This window comes from Barbatula barbatula, assembly GCF_947034865.1.
Source record: "Barbatula barbatula genome assembly, chromosome: 19".
Lineage (NCBI taxonomy): Eukaryota > Metazoa > Chordata > Actinopteri > Cypriniformes > Nemacheilidae > Barbatula > Barbatula barbatula.
In genome coordinates, this window is record NC_136782.1 from 6,055,839 (window position 1) to 6,083,673 (window position 27,835).

At 36.6% G+C, this 27,835-nt stretch overlaps 1 protein-coding gene across 1 annotated transcript; it reads right to left on the reverse strand.

Annotated features, from left to right (window-relative positions):
• Nucleotides 1–1,737: 1,737 nt before the first annotated feature.
• Nucleotides 1,738–27,101, reverse strand: arrb1 (arrestin, beta 1; the record flags this gene model as incomplete). The annotated part of the gene is made up of 17 exons (XM_079481991.1): nucleotides 1,738–1,849; nucleotides 2,361–2,412; nucleotides 3,659–3,729; nucleotides 4,127–4,150; nucleotides 4,837–4,920; nucleotides 5,007–5,144; nucleotides 5,239–5,311; nucleotides 5,408–5,492; nucleotides 5,843–5,978; nucleotides 6,820–6,887; nucleotides 6,979–7,038; nucleotides 7,187–7,383; nucleotides 7,746–7,790; nucleotides 8,222–8,282; nucleotides 8,858–8,888; nucleotides 26,900–27,007; nucleotides 27,094–27,101. 17 exons carry the CDS (start codon nucleotides 27,099–27,101, stop codon nucleotides 1,738–1,740), a joined length of 1,353 nt encoding a protein of 450 aa, XP_079338117.1.
• Nucleotides 27,102–27,835: the final 734 nt, after the last annotated feature.

Genomic DNA, 27,835 nt, shown 5'->3' on the forward strand with positions numbered 1-27,835 from the left:
TTTTGGGAGATGGCATTTTCTGCCACCCTCTTTGTCTCTACTGCTGCAGCCAACCACTTTAGTACTTGGTTGTGGCGCCATGTGTATCTCCCCTGTGTCAAGCTATTCTTACAACCCACAAGAAGTGGCAGGCTGGATCCTGTCCACTCCAAACATGCAGATTTGTTGGTGACGGTAGCACGTCATATTTAGCCCTTTTGATCAAACTTAGCCTGTTTGTTTCCACACTTCCATACTCACTCTAAGTGATTCAAGTGATGTATACTGACACCTACTTTTATTTCGGAATATACAAATACATAAATACAGAATTTAAACAGAGACAAAGACTTCGTTATATACCGTATACAACATCATATCTATTTAATATTTTGTCATTTAAAATTCAATAATGCCATTTTCCAATTTTTAAAACCATATCTCTTGTTTCATGTCTATTTATTCATCTATTATTTAATAATTATTTGAAATTTAAATAATTTATCCCATATATTTGAATTTCTTGGTATTCCATTTTTGTCTTATTTCTTTGCCTTTTTTCGTATTAATGTGTTTCTTACAAATGTTTCTTTCACAAAACGTACAAACGATTGATGTTTCATGCATTAAGTCAAGGCCTCATTCATATAGAAACCAGATCATCTTTGCGATGTATACATTTCCAGTTATCTGTTATCTGATTGGATTGGCCCTCTCCAGTTTAGAGATTTACTGGAAATGATTCAGACAACTGTTCAGTTGTCCATAGAGGATTGACTATGTTCAGATTAGGTGATACGTTCGTAACAAATGGCTGTTTATAAGCGCACTCTCACGACACTTATGTAAAAATATCCTATGTATGTATATATATATATATATATATATATATATATATAGAGAGAGAGAGAGAGAGAGAGTCCTTTAAACATATTGTATATAGGTATGGTTTATATAATTAGCCTATATGATTTCATAGAAACCCATTTTTATAAATGATAAAGATTGTACAGAACAAAGTGGTTGGTGCACTGTATCAGAGATGTATAAATGACTTTTGTTACTGTAAGCAAAAATCAGGATTCGCTTAAGACATCGAAAAAAAACAAAAGCAGCCTAGTTCTGCAATGACAAAAAGGTATCAATAAATTCCCGCATATCAATAAATGTTGTTTCAGGTAACCTAACAATAATCTCTAAATAACATTCAAGTCAAAAATATAATTTAACGTGACTAAATTAATCTGACTACATCAGACCTGTAGGCTATAACACATTTCCACTTTTTTCAATGCACTAAAGACTCAATGAACTATAAAAATTGATAAATTTGGCAGCTTTTATAGTAAAAATCCAGTTCCTTTTACAGTAAAACAGAACAAACTCCATACATTATATATGGTTTCCACCCCTCCTCTGTCCTAATCCAAGGAGGAATCTCTAAAACAAAGCAACAACAAAGGCATGCTACCACTGACGTTGATGAAATGCCATTGCCTCTACCCAGAAGACCCTCAAGTATCAGAGGCGCTCAGTGGTGGGTCTGTCTACTAAAACCTCACCTTCTAATCGCTTTGACGGTCACGTTTCTCTACACGTAAGCTTTATTTTACACCCTCGCTGGATGGAAGAGACGAATGTGAACAAGTACACAACAACGGCACCACTGTGAGCGTGTTAAAGGGTGTCCCACTTTAACCCAGGCCATTTTAAAAGGGTCTCTTGAACATCATGACACGGGGAAAACATTCAACGGGTCTATCTGTCGTTCAGCTTGGGCGAATCCACGCCCTCCTCATCTTCGTCTTTGTCGTCCTTCGCCCCGATCAGCCGTTGCCGAGCAAAGTCCTCGAAGATGATGTCGTCGTCACTAGAGACAAGCAGTAAGACAAAGCCTTCATAATTCTTTCGCAGACAGCACATGTGGGTTATGTATTATTAACAAAAAAATTCACAAAGAAAATCTCTTATTTGACAAAATAAGGGGTCAGCTGTGGCCTAATGGTTAGAGCGTTGGGCTTGTGATCAGAAGGTTGCCGGTTCTAATCTCAGTGCCAGCAGGTCATGACTGAAGGGCCCTTGAGCAAGGCACCTTACCCCTGATTGCTCTGCAGTAATGTGCCACTGTATAAAACTACTTGTAAGTCGCTTTGGATAAAAGCGTCTGCCAAATGAATAAATGTAAATGTAAATGTAAATACTAAGGCTTGCGATAACCAGGTAGCCTACTGAACATGAACATGGACTTGGAAATGGATATTTACATTTGAAATGGGAATGTATGCCAGTTCAGTGATATGAACATCAAACATCAACTGACAAACCACTCAACTTCAGACAGATGAAGATCATTGAAAAACAGACTTTAAAACAGCACTTACTTTGTGTCAAATTCAATGAGGTTTGTGTCAATAGGGGCATCGTTTTCTGGGGCTAAAACAATAAAGTTGAAGAAAGAATTATGGATTATTTAATACGCTTTTTGTTTGTTATTTGTTATTTAGAGCACTTTTTATGCGAGAAAAAATTTAATTATTTATTCATTAATTATTTTCATTTTATTTGTATCGTTATCATAATGTTAATCATTATTTTTATTTAAGAAAGTGCAAAAATTCACACACTGGTGTTTGGAAACAAAACATTCAAGAAATATTCTGGGTTTCATTTAAATGATGTTTTGTTTTTTCTGTGGCATGGCATCAATAACCGCTGAAAAGAAATAATTCAGCAGTCTTTTATGATAAAGTACTGATGCGGGATAAACAATAAAATACACAAAGTATACTGTAAAAAACAACTAGTAGGATTTACTTTACTCACTTTTTGTGTTGTTTGTGCAAGGTTTTGCATAACGTTTTGATTTAAAAAAACATTGTGAAAAAACTTTACAAAGAAAATTAGTCAAATGTACTTAAGTGTTTTTGGTCAAGTTTACTCACACAGTTTTTTAAGTAAAATTTACTTTTAAAACTGTGTGCAAATAAACAAAAAAAAATAGGTAAATCATAGTTGTTTTTTACAGTGACAGAGGACGGAAACATTATGGGGCTGTTTCCTGGACGGGGAAAGTCTTAAAACAGGCCTTTGTTAAATTAGGATATTTAAGTTGTTTTTAAAAACATACTTTCCAAAAAAACATTACTGGTGGGCATATTGAGACAAAAAAATCACACTAAGATATGTCAATGCAAGTTGTTTTCGATTGAGACACCTTTAAGTTAGTCTGGGACTGGTTTAAGCCCTGTCCGAGAAACCGCCCCATATGTATTAATGTGATCAAATCTGTTTACGGTCATATTCCATTATTTCCAGTAAAACCGTTAACCCAGTCACCTTCATACAGGAAGAATATGAAGAAATTAATAACCTGAAGTATCTGCCTAAAAAACTGAATGAATATATCAAATGACGCACATTTTTGTTTCACTAGTTCTGAACCCAGAACCGTCCTTTAATGTGTCAGTAAAAATTAACATTTGCATAGCCTTATATCTACTGTACATAATCTGTAACACTGGCACACAGTACTAACATGTACTGTATATTAAACTTTTTAATATCATATACTCTATTAGTACGACAATATATCTAAGTGACGTGTCTGATGAAAATCATAGCTTTGACTGAGTTCACCAAAGCAACATGAAAGCAGATAAAGAGTCATTCTGGCACACACCATCTCTGTAGATCGATTCCTCCAAAGGTTTGGGATGCATTAATGTAAAGGGCAGTTCCACGGAAACGTCACTGGAAATGGAAACACAAAGTATGAACGTCCGTAATAACCAAATAAACTCTGCTCATTTATGATCAACTTTTCCCAAACCTTAATCTCACATACAGTATGAAGAGCTAACAGTCTGCCAGCAGCGGCCTAAAAGCATCAGCACTAATGCTCCGGTAATTGGTGTTATCTTATAAACTGATCGAGTGTGTCTGTAAAAAGGTGTGTCTATTTTTAAGTAAATAATTGAATCACTGAACACTGGAACAAGACATACTGTGAGATGTGTATATGGTCAAATTCAGTCAATAAAAATTCACCAAAATAAGGTTTAAGCATGGTTTCAGGATGAACGTGTCAGTCATTTCCACACACACACTCACACAAACCAATCACAAAAACCAATAAAGCTCACAGCACCTTGAGGCAAAATCTCCCAGCAGCCTAAAAAGACACAAGACATTTTCTTATTATAAATACACACTATCATTATAAAACAGTTTTTCTCATGTTTTTTCTTATGCTTCTTTTATATAAAACATTTTTCACGAAAACATGAGTGAATCCGGACTGTCTCACATTTTCACAATAATTGCTGAAGCCCTTTTATCAAGATCTTGGATTGTATTACAAAAGCAGGTTTTAAGAAAAAGTTCTGTGTTGTCCATTTACAGTAACAACTTTGACAACTAAAATGAACTAATAATTATACATACCAAAGGAAATATAGTAACGATATATATTACTAATACAATAATAAATAAATGTAAAAATTAAACAACTGTTTCATACAGATTAAAATGAAAAAGGCCACCGCTATAACAAACAATAATACAAATAATCTGGCAACCTTTCAGCCAATATATATAAATAATACAAGTTTAAATCCAGATTAAACCGTTTTACTATAAAACCTTCCATTTCTTTATGTGTTTCAAGCATCATGCAGTATCGAAACCACGTTTTTTTGCCCTTTTCATGTCATCATGCATGGAAAAAGATGAGGTACGGTTTAGCTAGCACCAGTAATTATTTCAGCTTGATTAAACCAAATAAATCGCTTATAATTATCTACTAAATAAATGAACTAGTTAGAGTTTAAACGCAACCCACAATCTGAACAAACTCACCCTCCACGAGACACCACCAGCTTCACTTTAACTTTGTAGGACACAATTATTCCCAGAATTTCCTTATTGGCTCCTTCTCTTAACCTTTTGACACAAAAAGACCACAGAGGTGATTTTCCTATAGGAAGCCACAGCAACCAGCCAAATAAACAGCCAGGGATTGTACTCACAGCGTGCTCGAGGCTAAGTTTGTGTCTTCATGTTTGAGTTTGCCATCCAGAGCCAGGCCTCGTTTCTCTCGGTTGTTGGCGAGGAATGGGGTGAGCGTGTATACTTTACAAAACGCAGCGCTGGGAGCCACAATATCACTGGAAATGACACAAAGCAGTGAGCGACGGTCAGACATGCACTATGTGAGTGTGTTGTCATACTGTAAGATCACTGAGTGTTTAGTATGCATACTCAGATTCTTCTGTCGCTACTGGGCACTTGTACTGGGCAGTGTTGAAGAGACAAATATCTGCATACTGACGCACTGTAATGTTTTTAACAAAAGTAAGTGTTATTGCTTAAAGATTTGTCACTACACCAAGTGCAAGTTTATCCAGTTTAAAATATTGAAGATTGAAACCTGATATCTTGATCTTTTTTACAGTCTTGTTTGTGTTGTTTGTGACATGGACGTTGACACTGATTGGTTCACCATGATAGTATATCTGAAAAAAACATAAACACACACATTTATATTATGTTTCTTGCTATTAAATATTATCTATTTCTAACAAATTAACTTTTTTTTCTATGTGTTTGATATGGTGAAGTATTTTATTCTCTGTAATATTTGTGTCTATATTTTTGTTCTCTTAAAATTGTGGTCGACATGTTAAAAGAATGTGTTATAGTTACTGTTTTAAAACTTATTACTATTCATGGAAATAAATGTCCTTCATAACTTGTCACCTGTAGCTTTCCAGTTGTAATGTCCTACCTTCACCACTAGATGTAGTCATAAGCTATCATTAGAACCCCAGTGACGTAATTAATAGCATCTCACAAACAGTTTTACCTCTTTGTCAAGGGAGGCTTCCATGTGCAAAGGTTTGTCTGACATGAGGAACTGTTTCGTTGTCTCAGCCATCGGCTGTGGGCCCGGCTTCTCTGGAGCATACTGCACTTTTCTGATGACAAGACGCACTGAATTCCTGAAGACACCCAAAGAATGGAAGAGATACTAATTCAATGCATGTATTAAGGTAAAGACATTTATAACATTGCAAACTAGATGTTCAGCATTCCTGAGGAGAATCTGAGGGGTGTTGCTCATGCAAAATGTGTTGTCGGTGGTTGCAAAGGTACAGTATGGTTTGCAAAGAGGGTTCTGGGTGGTTTCTGGGACCTTACTGATATTTTGATCGCCAAAATTGGCACTGGTGCCTTTATTAGTAAAAGTCTGTACGATGTTGTCACCCATTTATCTGATCACTACACCAAGTCACGTGATTTATGAAATGACTACTGGAGGGAGTTATATAGTTAAAGGGTTCACCCAAAAAGAATTACCCTCGAGTTGTTCCAAATCTGTATAAATGTATTTGTTTGGTAGGACACAGAGAAATATGTGTTTATCACCACAACTAAATGTTTTGGAACGACTCGAAGGTGAGTAAATGATTTTTGGGTGAAGTATCCCTTTAAGTTTAGTATTTACATTGACTTTTGAGCTATCTTTGTGAAAAAATCTATTTCTCTTATCGATGGGAGGACTCTCGAGAACATTTGATTCTTATTGGTCCGCATTACGTTTCACCGTGCATGACAGGTGTCTCGAATTCATCTGTGGTCTCTTACATCAAAAATAACGTAAACTGAGATCAATATTTCAAGTTCATTCATTTCTTTCTTTTGAAAGGAGCTGTGCAGAATAATGTTCATTATAATAATGGAATAATATTATATATAAATAATTCATTAAAAAAGAAGACTGTTATTATTTAAAATAATGCTACAGAAGTGTTTGTTCTGGTTTAGAATTTGCGACTGTACCTCTTGTGAATTTTTTCTTCGACATTTTCTGCACAGAAAGCTTTGACTTCAAAGTCGACCCCGCAGGCCTTAACAGATGAGAAAAAGTTACACAATTCCGAAAGTCTCCTGCAAGCTTTCAAACCTAAATCATAGAAAATGATTTGAGAGACCAGATACCTTGCCTGTATCTTCTGGTCCTGGTTGTAATGTCACAGAACAGGGTAAGTTTGGGGGAATCTTTGAAGAAAAAACGAGTTGACATTTCATTTGATGATATCAATTAACAACATGTCAAAAAGAGACTACATTTCATAAAAATATAGTCCAAAGATCTGCTCAAAGGGTGACGTGGTTGGCACTATGTCAAGAACATACAAAGTTTCACCTCAAAGGTGAAAGGGTAGGCATGCTCGCCGAGTTTTTTGATCAGACGCTCTTGAAGCCGGGTCAAGCTCTTTTTCTCCTCCGGCACTGGAGGAAACGCCTGGATGTTGGCCACAAAGAGGTCCTTGCGAAACGTCAAGCCAAGAACATCCAAGTCTTCGCGTCCGTAGCGAAAGGCACACGTCAGTGTCACAAAAACTGTGGATCACAGACAAATTCAAAGCAACAAGTGTTAGTTCTGCTCGCTCACTGTATATTTAAAAGCACTTTATTTAACAGTCCTGTTGTACATGCATATCCTATGTACTTAATGTGTTACTCAAATCGATTTCTCTATCATAGCTCAAGGTCTTAAAAGTGTTCTCAGTCCATCTTTATTGAAGCAGACGTGTTATAAGTCACTAGTCAGCACAACAACACTCTTTCTTATGTATATTGTTAACGTAAAGTGTGCTATGCTTCTGGAAAGTTTATATCGAGATATATTGCATTGAAATCTTGACCTTTTGATTCCAGACACACAATTTGAAACATTGGCGCGATGATTATGATGCTCTCACCTTTCCTCTCCTTTAAGTACTCTGGATCAATTAAAACCACACCATCTGAAAAATGAAAGAGATTCAAATACGATAAACTACAAACATGCTCAATTGTGGGTGTTATATAAAGCAATGATCAGTGGAAATGGGACATCAACACAATCTCACTGCAGTTCGTGACATTTTACAAGGAGGCAAATTCACAAAGTATGATCTCATTTTTACGTTTGAGTATGATCTGCTCTCACCTTAGTGAGTTGATGAGATAAGGTTTCAATTTTGCTTTTTTGTAATATTGAGACATTTTGGTCGATCATACAGATGCATATCATTATGAATAAGCCACCTCGTACAATAGTTGCATCTATATTACTGGATCTATTTACATTATGAAGTTAGCTTCATATTGACAATTTATTGTCATTACACACATACAAGTACAGTGTAACGAAATGTATTAACAGTGTAACGAAATGTATTCTTATATTGCTTACCGACTGGCTCTACAAGGTCCACGTGGTCGACAAAATCCCTCTTACCAAGATACACAGTTAACTGAAAAGCAAAACAAAACTTTTAGAACAAAATATACAGCTGCAGAAAAAATATAGATTATTTCAAAATTATTTTCAGTTTTTCTGAATTTACAAGGCTATTTATAGGCAGTCTTGTAAATGAAAGTGTCCCCTTTGTTTATGTATATACGTTTATATAACGGCTGTGTTGTGCCGGTCCATGTTAAAGCTTCGCAGAAGGCTGCGTGCACTTGCTGAGTCACATGGCCCTCTATCATATTCGGCCCACGCCCGCTTCCTGCTCGAGAACTGTTGCGGCGCACCACAGGCATCCCTGCTAATGATCAACATATAGACTGATGGCTTATATGCCCACCGCATAACCATTGGGGTCTGACTTCCCGTCAGTCTGGCTAACCGTGTCATCAGCATACAATGCAGTTTAGGAACAAGAGATACTTTGCTGCTGGATATTTGCGGTTATTCAATCATAATCATTTTATAACAGGCCGCTCGGAGAAATAAAAAAACAATAACTCAAAACCTTTGCAGTATCAGGTTTGAAAATACAGTAACCGACACATTGTCAGTAAACATGAAGGGAATACAAATTACCTTTCCGTTCGGGCTTGCTTTCTTGAACACCCTGTGGGAAGAGAAAGAAAAAGAGATATGATAAATGTTAAGTTTTAACTTGGCCCCGGGTACAGTATATCTGAATTTTGGAAAATGTATTTGATGGAAATAGGCGTTCTGAGAAATTAAACCCGGTCCCTTTGATCTAAAATACTGTAGCATTCAAATTTGTTTCAATGGCAGTTGACAGGCTAGTGCATGCAAGCCCAGAAATCTATTGCACGAGTTTTAAATATTAAGTTCAACTCCTTGCATCAGAAAGAGCAAAAACAAAAACATATCTCATACTATTGAAACGCCACTGGCGAATGATACATTTTTGCTTGTCATTTGGTTCTGTTTTGCATTCATGGATACTTTTAAATCCTATTTCAATCCAAATAAAATAGCAACGAGGTTGGGCCGTACTACTTAGCGTGTCACAAAACTAGCCAATAAGAAACACTCTCTGCCTGTGAATTTGCACATTTAAAAGAATAGTTCACCCAAAAGTAAAAACTCTGTCATCATTTACTCACGCTCTTGTCATTTCAAACCTCTATGACTTTTTTTCTTCGGCAGAACACAAAAGATGATATTTAGAAGAATGTCGGTAACTGAACAATGGCGGTTCCCGATCACCCCAAAATCAATCGATGTGTACCGTTGTTTGGTCATCAACATTCTTCAAAATATCCTCTTTTGTGTTCTGCAGGAGATAGAAAGTCATACAGGGCGAGTAAATAATGACAGAACTTTCATTTTGGGGTTTTAAAATGTGTTTAAAGGGTTGAGCTTAGCACAGACTTAGCAAACGTCAAAGTTAACAAGGCAGGAAACGTTACCAGTGTTTGCCCCATGTTTTGAACTGTTGATATACCCATATATCTGCCAGACATAAGGGTTACATAAAGACCATTTGCAATATCTACCATTGTTTGTTTATTTTCCTTAAAGCACACGCTAAGTAGGCCACTGAGTTCCTTTAGTTTTTCCGATTATGTTTTCTCTGAGGAAGGATTGACTTGGCTCAGCGGCACAGAAATAATAACAAATCTATTAGCACTACATCCACAATTAGGTCCATGACTTTCACAGATAGGGCCCTACAGCACAACAACAACAAATAAAGTTGTAAATCAGCCTCGGCGATGATTTGATGGCCTACATTTTTATAGGAATGCCAGGGTGTTTTATTGAGTTAATTTAGATCTATAATGATTAGTAGTATCTTCTTGGGGAAGGAGTCGGAATTGATTGACCTGCATGTTTATTTCAGTGAGCACAATCTAGATGTCTTCTGAGAAATAACATCAGTTCATTTTTCATCCAACACTGTGCAAACTGGAGTGCAATCCAATGAGTCTGAGCAGTTTGGTGAAAATCATATGTGGCCATACAGACCTTCAGACTGATGGAAGGCGGTCTGGACTCCGTAGTGTCCAAAGGTCTTCGCTGAAGGTCAACTCTTGCTCAACTGAAGCAGGTGATGTTCTCAATGTGTCTTTTTCAGTCTACAGCCCTATGTGGTAAAGCCTACAGGCATGTTTGTTCTAGTTAAAGGGCCTCAATTAAATTACCCAGCTTTCCTCTCTGTTAAGTCCTAATGCTCACATAAATTAGCCATGGTGTCTCCACAAGTCCCGCTGGGAACAGCATATCCTCTCAAACTTTACGTGTCCTCATTAATGCACATTGCGGTTTCAGAGGAAGCATTCTGGTGCAATAAAGTGAAAATTGTGTAGTGATGGAGATATTGCAAGCAGTTAGCAAAAGGCGTACTATTAGCGCAATACGTACAAACCATTAGCCTTCTGTTTGTGGCATCAGCATTAGATGATTTCTTAGGGTTTTTTCAAACAGATAGAATTGACCACATTATTAGCTTCTAGGGCGAACCCAATCCACTCACACGAAGATGAAATACAACACAGTGGGGATGAACAAATGGAACATTCATTTTTATGTCAAACCAAAGGGATTCTGTCAGATCAGGGAAGAATTTCTCTGTAAACTACCATGGTACAGCTGGCATCACTTCACTGCATGAAGTAATAAACCATAAAGAGGATTTGCATCCAGTGAAACCTCTCTTTCACGCAATGTAATTGGTATGGCAACGAGTGATGGCTTTTAACTTTGACTAATTCCTTTATTATGCAGATGATATTATCGGGACGGACTGTATATTGTACAACAGAGTTGGAAAACAGCAAGCTATTCAGATCGGTGTACTGATGGGATTTGTACCATTCAGCCTTCTGTGAGTTCAAAATGGTGCCAACATTTACTAACATGATCAATAAAACTGTTTACTTTGTTTGTTTACTATTAAGACAGTGAAGTGAGTAATGCCGCTATTATAGGTATTATTAAACCACTAGTTGGACAGACAGCTAGTCACACCCCAAACTCACAAAAAAAACAATTTTACTGTTAATTTATTTTACAGATTTTCCAAAAAACTGTAATTTAAAAAAAATTACTGTTTTATTAACAGATGTTTTATGTTTCAAAAGTAAAAATCATCCAATTACAAAAAACACTGCAAATGTACTAACATGTAATTAAACATATAATTTTACAGGAAAAATCCTCAGCTTTGATATTCCCACAGTGTTTACTCTATTGGGGGAAATCATCGTGTGTTTGTCTTACTTGACATCTTCTCTGCAAAACTGCGAGGAAAACAAATATGGTATACTGTGCATAAGCCTAGTATTTCTAACTAAACAATGGTTTTAAGTCAGTTATTTACATATATTTCTGCAATGTGTCAGTAGAAAATATCATTGTACATTTCCAAAGGTTCCTTTTGGTATAATATGTCAGAATCCAGTGATTTTTATATGCACAGATAATCTGACAACATACTCTGTTACTCCACATAAAAAAAACCCAAAAAATTGTCTTTGATGTGGACTACCGACTGCTGCCTTGTCGCGTCCAGGTCTGAGCAGACGTGCGCACTTTTGCTTGTCCGAGTGCTTCATGAAACTTAAGGTATTGTTGTCGCTTGTATAGGATTTGGAGCTTTTGGTCATATGTCATATGTCAGTGACATTCATTAGATCACAAACCAGAAGAATGAGTCCAGAAGAATGTAGCAACGTCTCCAAGACGGCAGAAGAAACTTACCTGCAAAGGTACTGAAAAGTTTGAGGTAAAATGTGGATTTATTTTATTTATCAATTAACATCTATTAACTAAGCCGATAGCATTGTGTTTAAAGTAGCTTTTGTCCTATGTACACTTATACATCGTTTTTCAGGTCTCTTTGCTGGTTCTGTATAGTTTCTTCAAGCGTCTTGGAGACATTCATATAGTTCTTCTGGATTTAGTTGCTTTCTACATATTTCTTCGACTCGACGAAGCCCTAATATCGACTGGGTGTGTTTTATGCAAATGACTAAAAGTGCATGCGGATAATCCAAGAATAATCCAATAATCCTTTAGAATAATCCAAATTCACTAACATAAGGACAAGGTTAAGAACAAATTCATGTGCATACGCAAGTGTTGTGAATTAGGCGGCTATGTAAAAAGAGCATTTGAATAGCTGTGTGTGCAATGAAGCTGTTTAGTGCGTCTGTCTAGCAGTTGAAATAGTAATAATAACGTTTCACGTAATTTTTTAAATAACCTTGCTAAACATTGTAATCTGGTGAATGCCACTTTGAGAATTAAAGTCCCAATATCCTGAAAATCTGTACATTGTTCCATTGTCCCCCTAATATGAAAACATACATGCAAACTATATACATGATATGTGTTTCATTCTTATAAAATCTTTAAATGTATCAATCTGTGGGAAAGGTTAGCGGATGGGGGGCACCTCTGGGGCTGTTGCCCAGGGGCACCACAAGGTCTTAATGCACCGCTGGCTGCATCTATGTCCTCTCCTGGAGATTTTCGCAGTTTTGATCACGTACAGGAGCTAAACATTTATCAATCCGTTGACAGAAGCAGCAGCTCTGGCTAATGATGTAATCAGCATATGCGCACAGTCAGGAGCTCGGCTCACGGAAACACAGCGTCCCCGAAACAAGACTTTCAGACTCGTTCTATGCTAGTTGTTTAGGCAAAGCATTTGTCATCGACTTTCGTTTAGACCCTGCGACCATACGGAGGAGAGAGAACTGGACCCTTGACATGGGTTTTTTGGATAAAAGTTGCCCAGCCCGATCCCAGTATATCACAAACTACTTTGAGAACAGACTGCTCCAGATGCTTTGAAATGGCACTTGCGATACCTTGGTTTATTCTGCGAAGTCAAACACACCTCTTGGAAATTGGCATACAGGTAGCAGCGTTTAAAGTGAACAACTTTTATGTTACATGTTAATTTCAGGGTGACACGACTGACAAGACACTTAACGAAAATATATTTTCCTCTAAATAAACCATCAATATTATATATAATATAATTTAATAAATAGAGTGGTATACAAGTTAAAATAATACATACAATATTTTAAATAATACATAAAGAATTGAGACTTTTCAAATATTAAGATGCATTTAAATTAATGTATTATGTAATATATTGCATTATATATTTGGAAGTAATTTCGTAGTGGATAATAAATCTGTATTGTAGGCAGTTTAACAAAGGGTAACCATTTTGCTTACATTTTTCTGCTCTATGTTCATTTATATGCAAACAATGACTCTTTAACTACTATAACAAAAAGTTGCATACAAGATATACAAAACACACCAGACTGATGCATTTACCTTAAAATTTTAAAATAATTTACTGGGAAGAAGATTCATGTATCAATCAGATTTGTGCGGGTGTGTAAATGTGTACATATAGGACGTGTTTCTGTGTATTGTGCACACTGTGCATCCTCAAAATTATAGGTGCATGACGCCTCTGGCCACTCGAATCATGTGACACTGTCTACAGACGCGCTCTCGCAAGTCAGTTCATTCACAATAAAACCCCTTTTACACAGACACGCAGTTTGCAGAGTTCTCTTTAGCCGGCTGTAAAAGAGCTGTTATTCAGATAAACCTCGAGCTAACGCAGCTTTTTCTTACATTTTCAATGTAAAATTATGAAATAATTTAAAAGTTAAACATAAATCTACGTGAAATTACATTTATATATATATATATATATTATTTAAAGTATATAGGCCTATTATCCTAAAATGAAACATACATTTTGTCAATTGGTCTTAGAGAGAGAGAAAGAGAGAGAGATATGGAAGGAAAGAGATTTTTGCGTACTTGTGCTTTTAAGTGTGCTCTTCACTGTTCCTATCTTTTCTTTTATATTTAGAATACATTTTAGTACGAAAGTTTTTGTGAATCATGATTTGTTCGTGAAATTGTTCGTACGAAGGTGTCACGCACAAATGTGTGTCTACGTATGCATAGTGAAGGAGAGCCAGTGACGCAGTAAAGCCTTTACAGGAGAACTGTGTTCTAATCCAACTCTGGCTTAAAAACATTTATATTCATAAAGTTTAGGGTAAGGTTGGGTTGTTGGGCTTTATAACTCAATAAGTTGCCATCATTTTTATATTTTTTATAAATAATAATAATTTACACTGATTTATAATTGCATAATGTTTAATGCACAACAATACTGAGTTGCAAATAGTAACCTTATCTCCCTCTATTTATTGTTTATTGTTATTATTATAGTATCAATATCAATACTAACTATTTCTACTTAATCCAAAGAAAATAGAGCTATTTTCGGTTAGTGTACAAAGCATTGCTGCCCTGGGCCGGTTTTTGTACTCCATTCAAAGATGTAAATATAATACATTTTTATTATTCACTAATATACATTGAAAAAATGTATAACGTTACTGTTTTTGTTTTAATAACATTACTGTTACAATGACAACACGAGTGTTTCTTGAAGTCACGCGTAAGTGAAGGTCAAGTGTCGCAAGCGGTCTTGTCCAAATGCACAAAATCGCATTTCAGCTGAACATCAATGTCCTGATGCAGGACTTCCTCAATGTCAAACCAAAAAGAAAGGCCGCTTTCAGATGCAGGATGCATGCAGGCCAGCCGTAATGTAAGACAGTTATTTGTCGATTTGAGATTGCGGCCTGGTCTACAGGCAGAATGTGTTATGTTACGGATTGATTTCTATGTCTTGTCCGTGTGCAGCATGCAGTTGTGTTTAATCGCGTGGCTGGTTTGCCCATGGTTTACTATAGGTTGATGTTTGGGTGTTTAAGCTGTTGCCACGCAGCCAGTTCCGTACAACAGATTGTGCTTTGGCTATATAGGCATAGATATAACATGCGTTTATGTGTTTGTTTTTATGCGGTTATCACACTGACATCCTTCTTTATTCTCAGCAGCAAATCATTTTTACCTCCATTATTTATTAACATTAAAATTAAGTGGCTCATAACCTCTGCCCTGTCAAAAAAATCCCAGCACCCCCTGCTCAAAATATGTTCCTGCCGCTATGTCTATGCATGGTGCATTACACAAAGAAATTGAAAGCGGTTCTGGTGAATATCTGAACAAAATCCATGCTTATAGCATCAAGAGCCACGCAAGTCACATCCCACTAGAAAAAACATCTGTTGGTAACTAGTGCCTGTGAATATGTCAGCTCAGCTGGAATCTCCAGAGTCAGATTGCTCTTTGTAAGTGAAAGGCTCGTGCGCTGGAGCTGTATGCGCTCTTGGCTCAGGCAGCATACTAATGGCAGACAGCAATCTCGATAATTCATGGCAATTTCACTGAAACGTATTCTGCCTTTTCACACCAAGCTTTGCTGGGCTCGATAATGAGATCAATAGGAAATAGCAAGGCTCTTGAATAAGGATTTATTCATGATGAGAAATGGGCAGGATATGAGATAAAACAGATGGTGTCTTTATCTTTGTCATGTTCTTTCTTTAGCAAAAGACTGGATATTGGAATGTATCAAAAACGGCCTACACGAAAAGGCGTTCACTACACATGATCAACATATGCATACTTGCATAACATCTATTATACATGTACCATGTAGACATCATTTATTAATTTTTGCTTCCTTTTTTAATAACTCCCAGTTGCGTTGACAAATTCTAGCAGGAAGGGATTAAAAATTAATTATGGTATTAGCAGAGCACATAACACTGTCATGCCATAAAGCCCTAAGTGATCTGGGAGGCAGGAAATTTAGTTTGAGACAAGATCCCATTATTCATATCCTGTGTTCATGAAAACATGTGTGAGCTTGACATGTAAAGTCCATCGACAAAGAACACAGTCCAGTTTCTTTTATTTCATTTCATTTAATGTCAGATAAAACTTATACAATTATAGGCCTGATGCACATGATGAAATATTGGGGACTTTTATGTTATAAAATATTGTAGAGCCAACCACATACAAAAAAACGTTAATTAAAGCAACACTTTGGAACATTTGCGCACGGGTTCCCTGTGTGGTTAATAAGCGTCTTAAATACTGTCTCTGTATAAAATTGCCCGTGGGCAGCCCCATGTAGCAGGGGCAGTAGAATTCGTACGGTTAAGAGTTGTTCTACCATTGAAATTATTTTAGAGACAATATTTTGAGGTTGAAAAACTACAAAGTGTTGCTTCAAGCAAATATGATTATGCAACATTGTTCAAGTTTGTCAAAGTGTTTACTATTGCAACTTGGGTGAAGATGTCGACACGTTTTCGCTTCTTTGCCGAATCATTATTTTATGATTATTTTCTTTGTCTTATTTTAAGGCTGAGCCGTATAAACAGTATTTTCACATCGGCTTAAAGTCAAATCTGTTCCAAGAAAAAAAAAACGAACTGATTTATAAAGCAGATCAATTTTGAGGCAGACATAATGACATATCAAAGGCACAGCAGCAAGACTAAATTTCAATAATTAACACTTTTGTTGGAAATTACTACAAATCACTCCAAAATGACAATTCTATCCATTGTTTATTCACTCTTTGTCATTTAAGCTCTACAGCCCCACTCCTCCATCGCAATAGCATTAGTTGTTATTCACTAAATATTCCTATTTACCTCCTATAACTATAAATTCACAACTCTTATTTATATTTGCCATGTTTGTACAAGCAATGAAGTCTATAATAACTGAAGAAAGCTATTTTGTTTTCATTTCAAAGGTTGTTAGCATGACCCACAACTAAGCCTATGTTCAGATTTGACTTCTTTTTTGACAAGAAAAGGTTGACATTGCCCTTCTTAGTCAAAAAATGCTTGCAGCATCGTGGTTACAAATAGCATCCGGCAAAGACTTGGGAGGCAGCATTTGTGCTCGAAGGAAGCTCAGAAAAACAGATTCAGACAGGCTTAACAGTGTTATTCTAGATTGATTACAAACAGAGAGCATCTTTGCAATAACCGATCACATGTTTAAAAACTACAATACTTATTTCTCGCTAGAAGTGCCCGAGCCAAAACTTTTGGAAAATTCAACAACAGTCCTAGGAGATAAAGGTAAGGCTTGAATTCTGATATTTCAAAGTCCTATGGCCATATATTTACTATATATTACTAGTAAACTATGAAGTGTTGCTTCAATTAGTGAAAGAAAAAACAAACAGCATAGAACTATCAGTTGGTAAACTTTGGAACAGTCTTCCCCGCACTGGAGGGAGGCAGACACACTGTCAGTTTAAATCTAGACTAAAGACGCATCTTTTTAATGTTGCATACACTACACTAGCATAATATATATATCCTGAAGGTTTAGGCTGCACTAGTTAGATCAACCGGAACCAGGAACACTTTCAATAACAACTGATGTATTTGTTGCATCAAAGAGTGCAGAGCGGTACTTTACTCTCAGCCAGTCTTGTCTCATTGTTCCAAGGTTACTAGAGCGGGCAGGACGCAGTCCATGCCCAGACCTGACAAATGCTGTGATGATAGAGCTGGACAAAGGACACGGTGACTTATTTATTTTTGACTTAATTATTTTTTTCTTTAGCCTTGTTGTGCTACTTGCGGTTCGCTTACTTGCAGTTAACTTTAAGGACTGTGGTAGAAAACTATCAGCAGCTTGCTTTCTAACACATTAGCCCCAATGGTATAAGTTATGTATTAATTTTCCTGTATCGGAGTCTGAGAAGTTCACTCTGTGCGTGGGTTGTAGAAGGTGGCAGCTCTCACAAACATTGCAGCGTAATTGAGGGCTACGTTACTCCCCCCCGATAGCAGAGAGCACCGTGCTCGGAGACACAGAGCTGTGCTGACCTGGAGCAGTCCAGAACGGTGTATGACATTTGTACAGAAGCATGGTTTGATGCAGACAATAGCCGGGTTTCCATCCAACTTATTTGCATTAATGAAAATTTAACTCAAGAATATACACATCTGCGTGTGTTTCCATCAACTGTGTAATGCCCATAAAAATGGATATCAGCCTAATAAAGGCTCATTAAACCTGTCTAGCGCTAAGTGTCAAGAATGTTAGAAATCACTAAGGGTTTAGCACTGTCCTCAAATACAAGGCTGTGCAACATGACAAAGATTTTATTTAAAACATTTGTGATTACTAGATTATGGTAATTTGGTTTGTAACTTGTAAAGCAATCTGTTAACAAGAAAAAACTCTGGCATTTAAAAAAACACCCAGAACTCTTTTGGAAACACAGCTTACTCCATAGGATTGTAAAGTAAAACAGATGCTGGCGGCTTCAAGAAAGAAGTCAAATGTGAACATAGCCTTATGCGATTTGAAAACTTTTCTTGGGTCAGTTGGATCCATCATTTGATGGCATTTCACAACTGAGATCTTTCACACAGCAACTAAGACAAAAAATAAAGACAAATGGCTTTTCGTCAACTTGTGTTCATTTTTTTTTAAATCAGCAATGTTTGTATGTGGCCTAAGAAACCCTGATGCTGTTCTAACCCAACAACCTTTAAAATGGCCATACTGGCATCACCCAAACTAGACAACAGAGGTTTCTTAAAAGCATTATATTAATGTGTTAACATGAATATGCCACAGAGAATGTTTTCATGAAATTAATCTTGAGGGGCCAGTGTAAGCTTCAGGAAGCTTTTAGTCCATAAAGTACATTTTCACTCCAGGTTTTAATAGCCAGGGAACATGCAGTAAGTGATTTCAAAGTGTATGTATGCATTTTTAAATAAGTGAATGCAAGTAAAGCATATGCTAGGCATAGAATTTTCACTTATTCTCTTAAACTAAAATATCCCTACAACCTGCAGATGCCGGAATTAATTATGCATATTTTTTCTTTTGACTTAAAGTGGGTAATATTTTCATTATCGTGGAACGGCTTTTATTCATTCATTTATTTTATTATTGAAGACAAGGTAAATCATTAAAAGAAATCATGCATCATTTGATTTCCAATGTTTAATTGACTTGTTATGAGACAAAAATCAATTGTTGATATGCTGTAAATGAGACAATCAGATTCTGGTCTCTTCCCCGTCCAAAGCAAACATGACTCATAACTCATAAAGGGGTTTATGGTTCTTTTTTGGTAAATTGGAGCTCAGAATCTCAGTCTGCAAGGCTTCTCGTATTAAAGAATGTAATACCGTGTTGGCACTTCTTGATGATGAGTAAACAACACCAAGGGTACATTACAGAATTATACTTTTTGGTGAACTTTACTTTTAAACACCCTTATATTGATAAATACTATGCCAAAATATGGTTGTCTGGACATGTGTCCATTGATCCTACAGTATATATTCCAAATAGCATCAGTTAGTTAAAGCATATAGAGAGATTTGTGTGAGTCTTTCACGCTACTTTACTACCAAAAAGAACAAATGTTTATTACACACCAAAACTTTATTTCCAGGTGAATTGGTAAACATTAGATACAGTCGTTACATCAAAAAAAGTGTCAATAGCGTAGAATTTTCACAGTCAGGCTGTTGGCCATCGACAAGCATCGTCTCACTGGCGAAGCTGATCGCCGGTTCAGCTAGTTAAGAAACAGGCCGTGTCCCACATGTCCCTCATGCAAACAAAAGACATGCCAATGACCAGTTATGCTACTGTATGTGATACCCTCCTTATTCAAAACATGTAGTGCAGCATTCTGAATCCTTTTACAGTAAAACGCTTTCCATGCTTTCCGCCACGTCCAAGAACAGGTTAAATCTGTGTTCGTTTGCATCCTCTATATCACAGGCTCGAGCCGCCGGCCTCTAAGCACCCAGTGAAGACACAGGATGTGCGGTCCAGGAACAAAGAGCATGGGTGGGATCGAGGCAGGTGGGGGTTGACCGGGGGAGGAAGCGGAACTTAAGAGATGACAGGCTCGCTCTGTTTAGCACGCTAAGCATGTCTGCCATGCTTGCTTCTGACGGTGTTGTGCATGCAAGTCTTCTTTCGACAGAGTATCACATTTTCTGTGCATTCTAATAGCGAGGAAAAGAAAACATTTGGCGACGTGAACCAGTACTGTTAAGAGTACAAGATATCGGAGTATGTTCTTTTCTTTTTAGAAGCCCATTTCACACTATTATTCGAACTGTTTTAACAAAAAAATCTTGAACAAAAAGAGGTTAACATGTCAAGGCTATCGCTCAATAACTTATAACAATAATTTGTAAGTAGGAAGAAAATCAGATGGCATACAATAGAAACCAATTCCCTATGAATAAAGGAGAAACAGTTTATTGGCAGGTGCTTGAGTCTTTCTTTCTGTGGCGATAGCTTTTGCTCACGGTTATGTCAAAGGCTTTCAGGCTGAATCAATAAATAAAGTCTGTGCTCTTAACAAACAGTGGTCAAGCCCTTTCAGATGATGGTTTGAGAGCTCACCCCTCCCCTCACCTCCAATTCGTCCACAGACAATCAACGTCCTTCTTTCTTAACATCATGCTAATTGTGATATGTATGCTAATAAGGGAATAAAAGGCAAATGACCGGTATTGGGATAAAATTGTCGTGATTGAATGTGGCCTTTACACTCAGTGTGGCGATTATGAGGTAAACAACATAAACGAAAACATCATAAGGTAAAAGAAGTGATAAGAAATATAATACATGAATCTTACAAATAAAATAAAATCTATCATTTGAATGACATTTTCAGAAAAGGTAAATATTTATTGCGTATTCAATAAAATTGACTTTGAGTCTGTTTTGATTATAATATACTGTTTATTTTATATATATTTACATTTAATTGTATATTAATTGTGTTCAATTCAATTCTACCGGAAGTTTATTGGGCCACATAACGTATGTTTATGTTGTTGCCGCTGAATCCATCTATACATTTAACAATTATTTTATCTATAAAAGACATTTTGTATTATTTATATTTTCTAAAATATTTATAATGACTATGGTAATTTGTAGTGGTAATATTACGATTATAGTAATTATGACTATTATTACATTTGTTTTACTAATAAATGACTAATGTGTAATGTGTAAAAAAATGTGCATGCAAATACACAATTACACATTTTTGTGTGAGTTTGTACAATGTGGATCATACAAAATGTAATTTTATTTAAAACATTAAATATATTTATTAGAAAAAAACACAGACGTCACTTGGGAAAAACGTGTGAATGAGATGCAAACTCGTCGATTCAGCTAAAATGTCAAAGGAATTCGATTTGTGGGTTTGATTGCATAAGCATGACAGCACGAGGCACATCATGTCAAACTTATACATTATGATGTTTCCTGCCATTGACCGTCTCATGTCCTCACTGTCATTCAGGTCAAAAGGTTAAGGAAATATATCCAGTACTTTTCCAGCATTCATCATAAATATGTGTCAGTCATTCTGACGTGTCTGAAAACAGTTTACAGTAAGCCTGCTGTGACTGTGAAAGGAGGGAACACAACCGTAACTCAACAGTCTTATTACATACATCACAGGATGATCCATAGCTATAACTGCTTTAACACAGCCCTGAGGAAAAGATTAACGTCTCAGCTCACACCACATTGACTCCGATGTGCAATGTGATTTGGGGACAAGCAAGAATCATCGCAGTCCATTGGCATCAAACACTTTCCACTAATAGGTAGACTTCAACGTTTATTGCTGTTTTGAAAGCATTAGATGCACATTAACGCTAAAATACAATGACATGTATTAAATTCAATTGATTTATATAGCGCTTTTCACAATGTGCACTGTTCCAAAGCAACTTTACAGGTGAAAATAAGAAAAACTGAAAAAAGGTAAAAACGCAGCGCATGGCGTTAACAGAACAAGCAAGATAATATCTAATAAATGCAGTCTCCCGATGAGCAAGCTTACACGGCTCTGTGGCGAGGGATCCAAACTCCAATGATAAATAAATGGAGAAAAAAACCCTCGGGAGAAACCAGTCTCAGCTGGGAGGGCCAGGTCCCCTCTGACCTGTCACAGCTGCACTCAGTGACTTTGATTAAAAGTTACTGAGTAAATGTTATGAAAAAATATTGACTATAGGGGGTTTTCCAGCCTATGGCCAGAGATCTGCCGAGATCATTTTATTTTAAATATTATCTTTGGGAAATATAGGGAAATGTATGTCTCTGGGAAACAAGCACACAAACAAACGCTTTATACTGTTAGGGCGTGTGCTGTCTATTATTGAATTCGATATCAATTTAATTCGCTTCTTATCCGATCATGCACAGGAGAGAACTTATTCTCTAAACAATGATACTGGAATTCAATGGTGTGTCCGTATCTCATATGCATCATGGGAGGCTCAGACTGACAGCAGATATAAAAGTATATTTCAAATGATTCCACACAGCCACATATGATGCTCAAACAGCTCCCAACAAACACACACAGCCAGTTACATTCAATTCTACCGAAGTTTAGATTGGGCCGCATAACGTGTGTTTATGCTGTATCCATCTATACATTTAATAATTATTTTATCTATAAAATAATATTTTGTATTATTTATATTTTCTAAACTATTTACAATGACTATGGTAATTTTATGATATGTTGTTAAAACATTAGATATATTTATTAGAAAAAACACAGACGTCACTTGGGAAAAACGTGTGAATGAGATGCAAACTCGTCGATTCAGCTAAAATGTCAAAGGAATTGGATTTGTGGGTTTGATCGCATAAGCATGACAGCACGAGGCACATCATGTCAAACTTATACATTATGATGTTTCCTGCCATTGACCGTCTCATGGCCTCACTGTCATTCAGGTCAAAAGGTTAAGGAAATATATCCAGCACTTTTCCAGCATTCATCATAAATGATGTGACATTAGCGGACTCAAGTTAGATTCCAGAAAGTAAGTGTGATGAAAACGATTATAAGCATTAATGCCTCACACGCATTACATTTTTCCTCATTTCTGTTAAAGATCCACATAATCACGAAGATGAAATCGGCATAGTTTTTTTTTACTTGTATTGAGTGATAATTGGTTCATGCACCTTCTTGTAAAATCCAACTCAAATCTTAAATAAAAATTCAATCTAAATATTTCATCAGCGCTGTCTCACCGTCACACTATGAGCGCATGAGGAGATGATCCGACTGCATGGAATACCGGACAGCAGCAAATAAATAACTAAATATATTCTCCATAAATACTGTGCAAAATCATTAAATGTCAAAGTCTGTATCGGTCTAATAATGTTCATATCCAGACCGGAATTAAGAAACATTTGTCTTTTACAATTATGTCTTCAAATTTGATCTCAGGTGAAGGACACTACTAATGAATGATCAGTCTTAATGCTGTAAACATATAAGTGCAGCAGAGACCTTCGTTGGCTTTAATATAATTATAACAATAATTGTTATTAATAATTATAAAAAAATGTGATTTGTAAATCTCAGTGAATCTCATGTGTGGCCATTTGTGATTTCGTTACAGTGGTAGAGGATGGGATCGGGTTTTTTGTCCTATATTTTTTATGGCATCTGGTTGCACCCGGAAACGGTTTACGTCCATTATGATGCGTGACGTCAGGCTTAACAAGCGGATTGGATGGCAGGTTTATTAATATACAAACCAGCATTCATGAGGTGCTTTGCATTGACTATTTATGGGTAGAAATGTGCGTGTACAGGACGGAATATAAGGCTGATTCACATACGCACACTTCATCTGTGATTTATAAAGCGAATATTGCTCACAGGTGTACGCAAGGTTTTATAAGTCTGAATATTTTTTGCCGTACCTGATTTTGGGATTTCGGGCAAGTAAGGATACGCACAGTTTTATAAATGAGAGCCCTGATCAAGACTATAATGTGCTGACAGTAGGCAGGCAAACACCCAGTCCAACCTCATCTCATAGAAAATATATATCTATTTTATTAAATATGTGACTACAAAAAAATATGAACAAATATATACAAAACTGACTGGAGTGATATTGGAAAAGACATCTAAACAACAGCATAGAAATTCAAACAAATGAGCGGAAATTGAACTAAAACATAACATAGTTATAATTTATAATGAGATTTTCTTGTCCCGACCTTTCCAGTCTGCAAAGGCCCATGTTAAGGGATCACTGTAAAAAAACATACAGTTTAACAGATTTTTCACGTAAACGGTACAAATTTCTATGGATTTTACTGTTTTTTTTTCAGAATAAAAAAAAGAAGTGAATTAAAAAATGTGAAATACAATAAAATGACATACAATCAAAGTACAGAAAACATGTCATTTTATGTGACAAAACTGTTATTTTACAGGCTCCGCGGCCGCAAGAATAGTTTTTTCAAAATAAACAGGCACTAGAATCTTTTTTATATTGTGTACTGAATGGGTTGCTAGTTCAGTAGTAGCACAAAATTGAAATACATATCAACAGTTTTTTAAAGATGTTATAGGGTCCTTACATTTTAAAAGTTTATTACTATTTAAAGATTTCTAAAGGGCTGCCCTAACATCAGCTGCTCTCAGTGAAAGATCATTAGGATCTCTCTTACAGAATCTCTAAGTGACCTGTCATGGTGAACAATGAGAAAGCTTAATCTCTATGAAGCACAAGTCATTTTTGATGGTGACTAATAGCAGATTCTGCATGTTACTGTACATTATCAGGCAAATGAGCAAAGAGTGAATCACTGAATTTAACAAAGGGTTATGTCATGAAATCTTTCGAAGAAATTCAAGATGAGATATGCAGGCCGACAATAAACAAACTACATCACAAAACAAATGTTAAACAGTAAATTGCTGCTGTCCTTCTAAAACCTTGTATCTCCATATTTCGAGATTTTAATGTTTTGCCACAAGTCACCCTTATGTTTGTCGCTGGGTTTTGCAAATATTGAACCAAGAAAAAGTATTAAAAAGTGCTTGTCAACTTTCATAACTATTTAAAAAGTACAGTGCTTGGAAATTTGGACATCCGAGGTTTCGGAAGGAAACAGACCATATTTGACCCAACCATGTAAGATGTTCTTATTTTTATGATGAGTACACATTTTATAACCTCAATAAAGGGTCATGCTGACCAAAAAAGCTTCAGGACCCCTTCTACAGAGTTGAGGTCGGACTGTATAATAGCTCAGTGGAAAGAGACACTTGGTCTAAGTGCGAGGGATGCATCATAGGTCACAGAGGTTTTTTCTCAAGCTATATCTGATATTTCTGAGTGAACTTATATCATAAGGCTTTGTTATTGCTTTGAGCATTGAGCTGGTTTATAATCCTGCTGAGAGTTTGGAAACAATATATCAATTGAAATGCAGCCTCAACAAAGACTGGGATGCTTTAAGCACCCTCTAAAGCTTTCCTCACCACAAATAAAGCCAATGAATAACACATAAAACAAACTGGGGCAGAAAGGGTCTTCAAGTGTCTCCATGTGTTTGACAAACAACATATGGTGGTTGGTGGGTGTGGATACGGTATATTAAAAACAATATCAATATTAAAGTGGATGTGTCTCTTTTAGGGAAATTCGTTTCTTATTATTGACACTGTTAATATGGTTACTGTCTCTTTTAGAAAATCCTGTTTTGAGCCCATACAGTAGTATGACATAGAATAAATTATAGTCCTGTGCAGTGTTTTGTTTTTCTTTTGAACGTTTTAAAGGGATACCATCCATTACCTTTTATTTTGTGACAATAAAAATGACTGTACTGCAACAGTTCCTGTGAATTTTCAGCAGACACAACATCTATATAAAGACTGTGAAAGATGAAACGACAAGAACATTTCTTCTGAAGTCAAATTTCTGAGGAATCGTGTGAAAAAAACATTCATCATGATAATAACCATCGATAGACTAGTTCAAAGATATGAAAGAACTTTCTTGGAGATGATAAATAACACATACAGGTGATTTGAGATTGAATGCCCCATAGAATCAAGAACATGTGCCGCCATAAGGCATAAGGCGAAATGAGCACGCAAAATAAAGCATAGCAGATTTATATCGACAATAGTGGACAAAACAATGTTCTTACAGTAAAGAACAAAAAAGAACAGCACCAATGGATATGAGTGAGAATAACTTGCAAAACTATGAACAAATTTGTCAAAACAATGTAATGATAAAATGTCAAACATGTCAAAAATGCAAACAAACAATCATGCACAGCAAAATAAATATGCTTGCCAAAGACTTTCTATATTTTCAGGACACAAATATATCCATGTCTTCTGGAAAAACAAACACCTTGAGAAAATAAAACCTGCGCAATAAATACAAGAAATGGGTTTAGTACTGCGTTGCACAAGGATCTGATTTAAAACCGTTTCTCTAAAGGTTAACTCGATATTGGAAGCTTCGGACCCAGCCTGTGTCATGCCTCTCCCTTTGCTTTCCATTAAGTTCAACACAAAGTCCATAAATACAGTTTTGTGTTGGATACATGTTGCTGCCGAAGACCTCTGAAATCTACCGTATTTATTGTTGTCTGTCATATAAACTTAGGAATCTCACAACTGCTGTACGGACGCGCATGCATGCGCGGCGAGATGCATTACAGGCTGCGTTGAGCCGCTGTTCCATGTCATTGCATTTTATACCTCAAATACGCCACAAACATTTTTTAAAGGCACTACAGAAAGAAAGAGAAAAGAAGGTTTGGATGCGCTAGCTAATCCATTGAAAACACACGGCTTACCTTGTGCCTTTATCGCCCATTGCCAGGATCTGTGTGTTCAACAGAAACTCTTCTGCTGACGGGGAGAAAGAGGAAGGATTGCCGAATAAAGAGAATGGTGAGAATTTACTATGCTCTCAGCCTGCGTTGCCGAGCTGCTGACACTTCAGCAGATCTCCTTGTGGTTTGAAGCCTTTCCAGCTGAATCCAATTACAGGAGCATCTCCACTGCCGACTGCCAAGAGGCAAACCCCCCGTTTCCCCGAATAAAGCAAGCAAACGTCCGTGATTCCTGCGCAGGTCTGCTCTAAATGTCCTGAAGGTTTGTGTTTGATATCCAGAAGGATGCACTGCCTCACACTATCCGTCTGACAGAGCTACAGTACCACCCTCCCTTCTGTTCTCTCTCTCTCTCTCTCTCTCTCTCTCGCACACACGCTCAATGTCTCTCTCCCCTCCTCTCTCTGAATGTGTAAGGGTATGTGTGCGTATGTAAGTGGGTGATGTTCTCATATATTCTGCTCGTCTTTATTCTGGAGAGAGTGTGAAACCGAGCATTATTTACATCATCAAAGCGCTGTCACTTTTCTGTCGTACACTCCCTCAGGGTGCAGTGAATCAATACACGTCCGGATGAAGCATATCAGTGAGCCGTCGGGTGAATTGATGGCGAGCTTTTATTCATTTGTATCCCTTTTTATCATGGAGCACGGGTGTGTGTCGTCCAGTTCACCGATGGAAAATACACTTGAATCCGTGTCATAGAGGCACGCGAAATATGACAAGACGTTTTACGCAACAGCACTACCCACAGCATCATTATAACAGGTTGTTATGACACTAAAATAACAAGTCTGAGAAACCAGATACGTTAATACTGTGTTAAAATCAATCCTGAAATCATATTATTAGCACTTTCCACAAATAGGGTTCGCTTTGGTGTTCCATTTCTGTTTT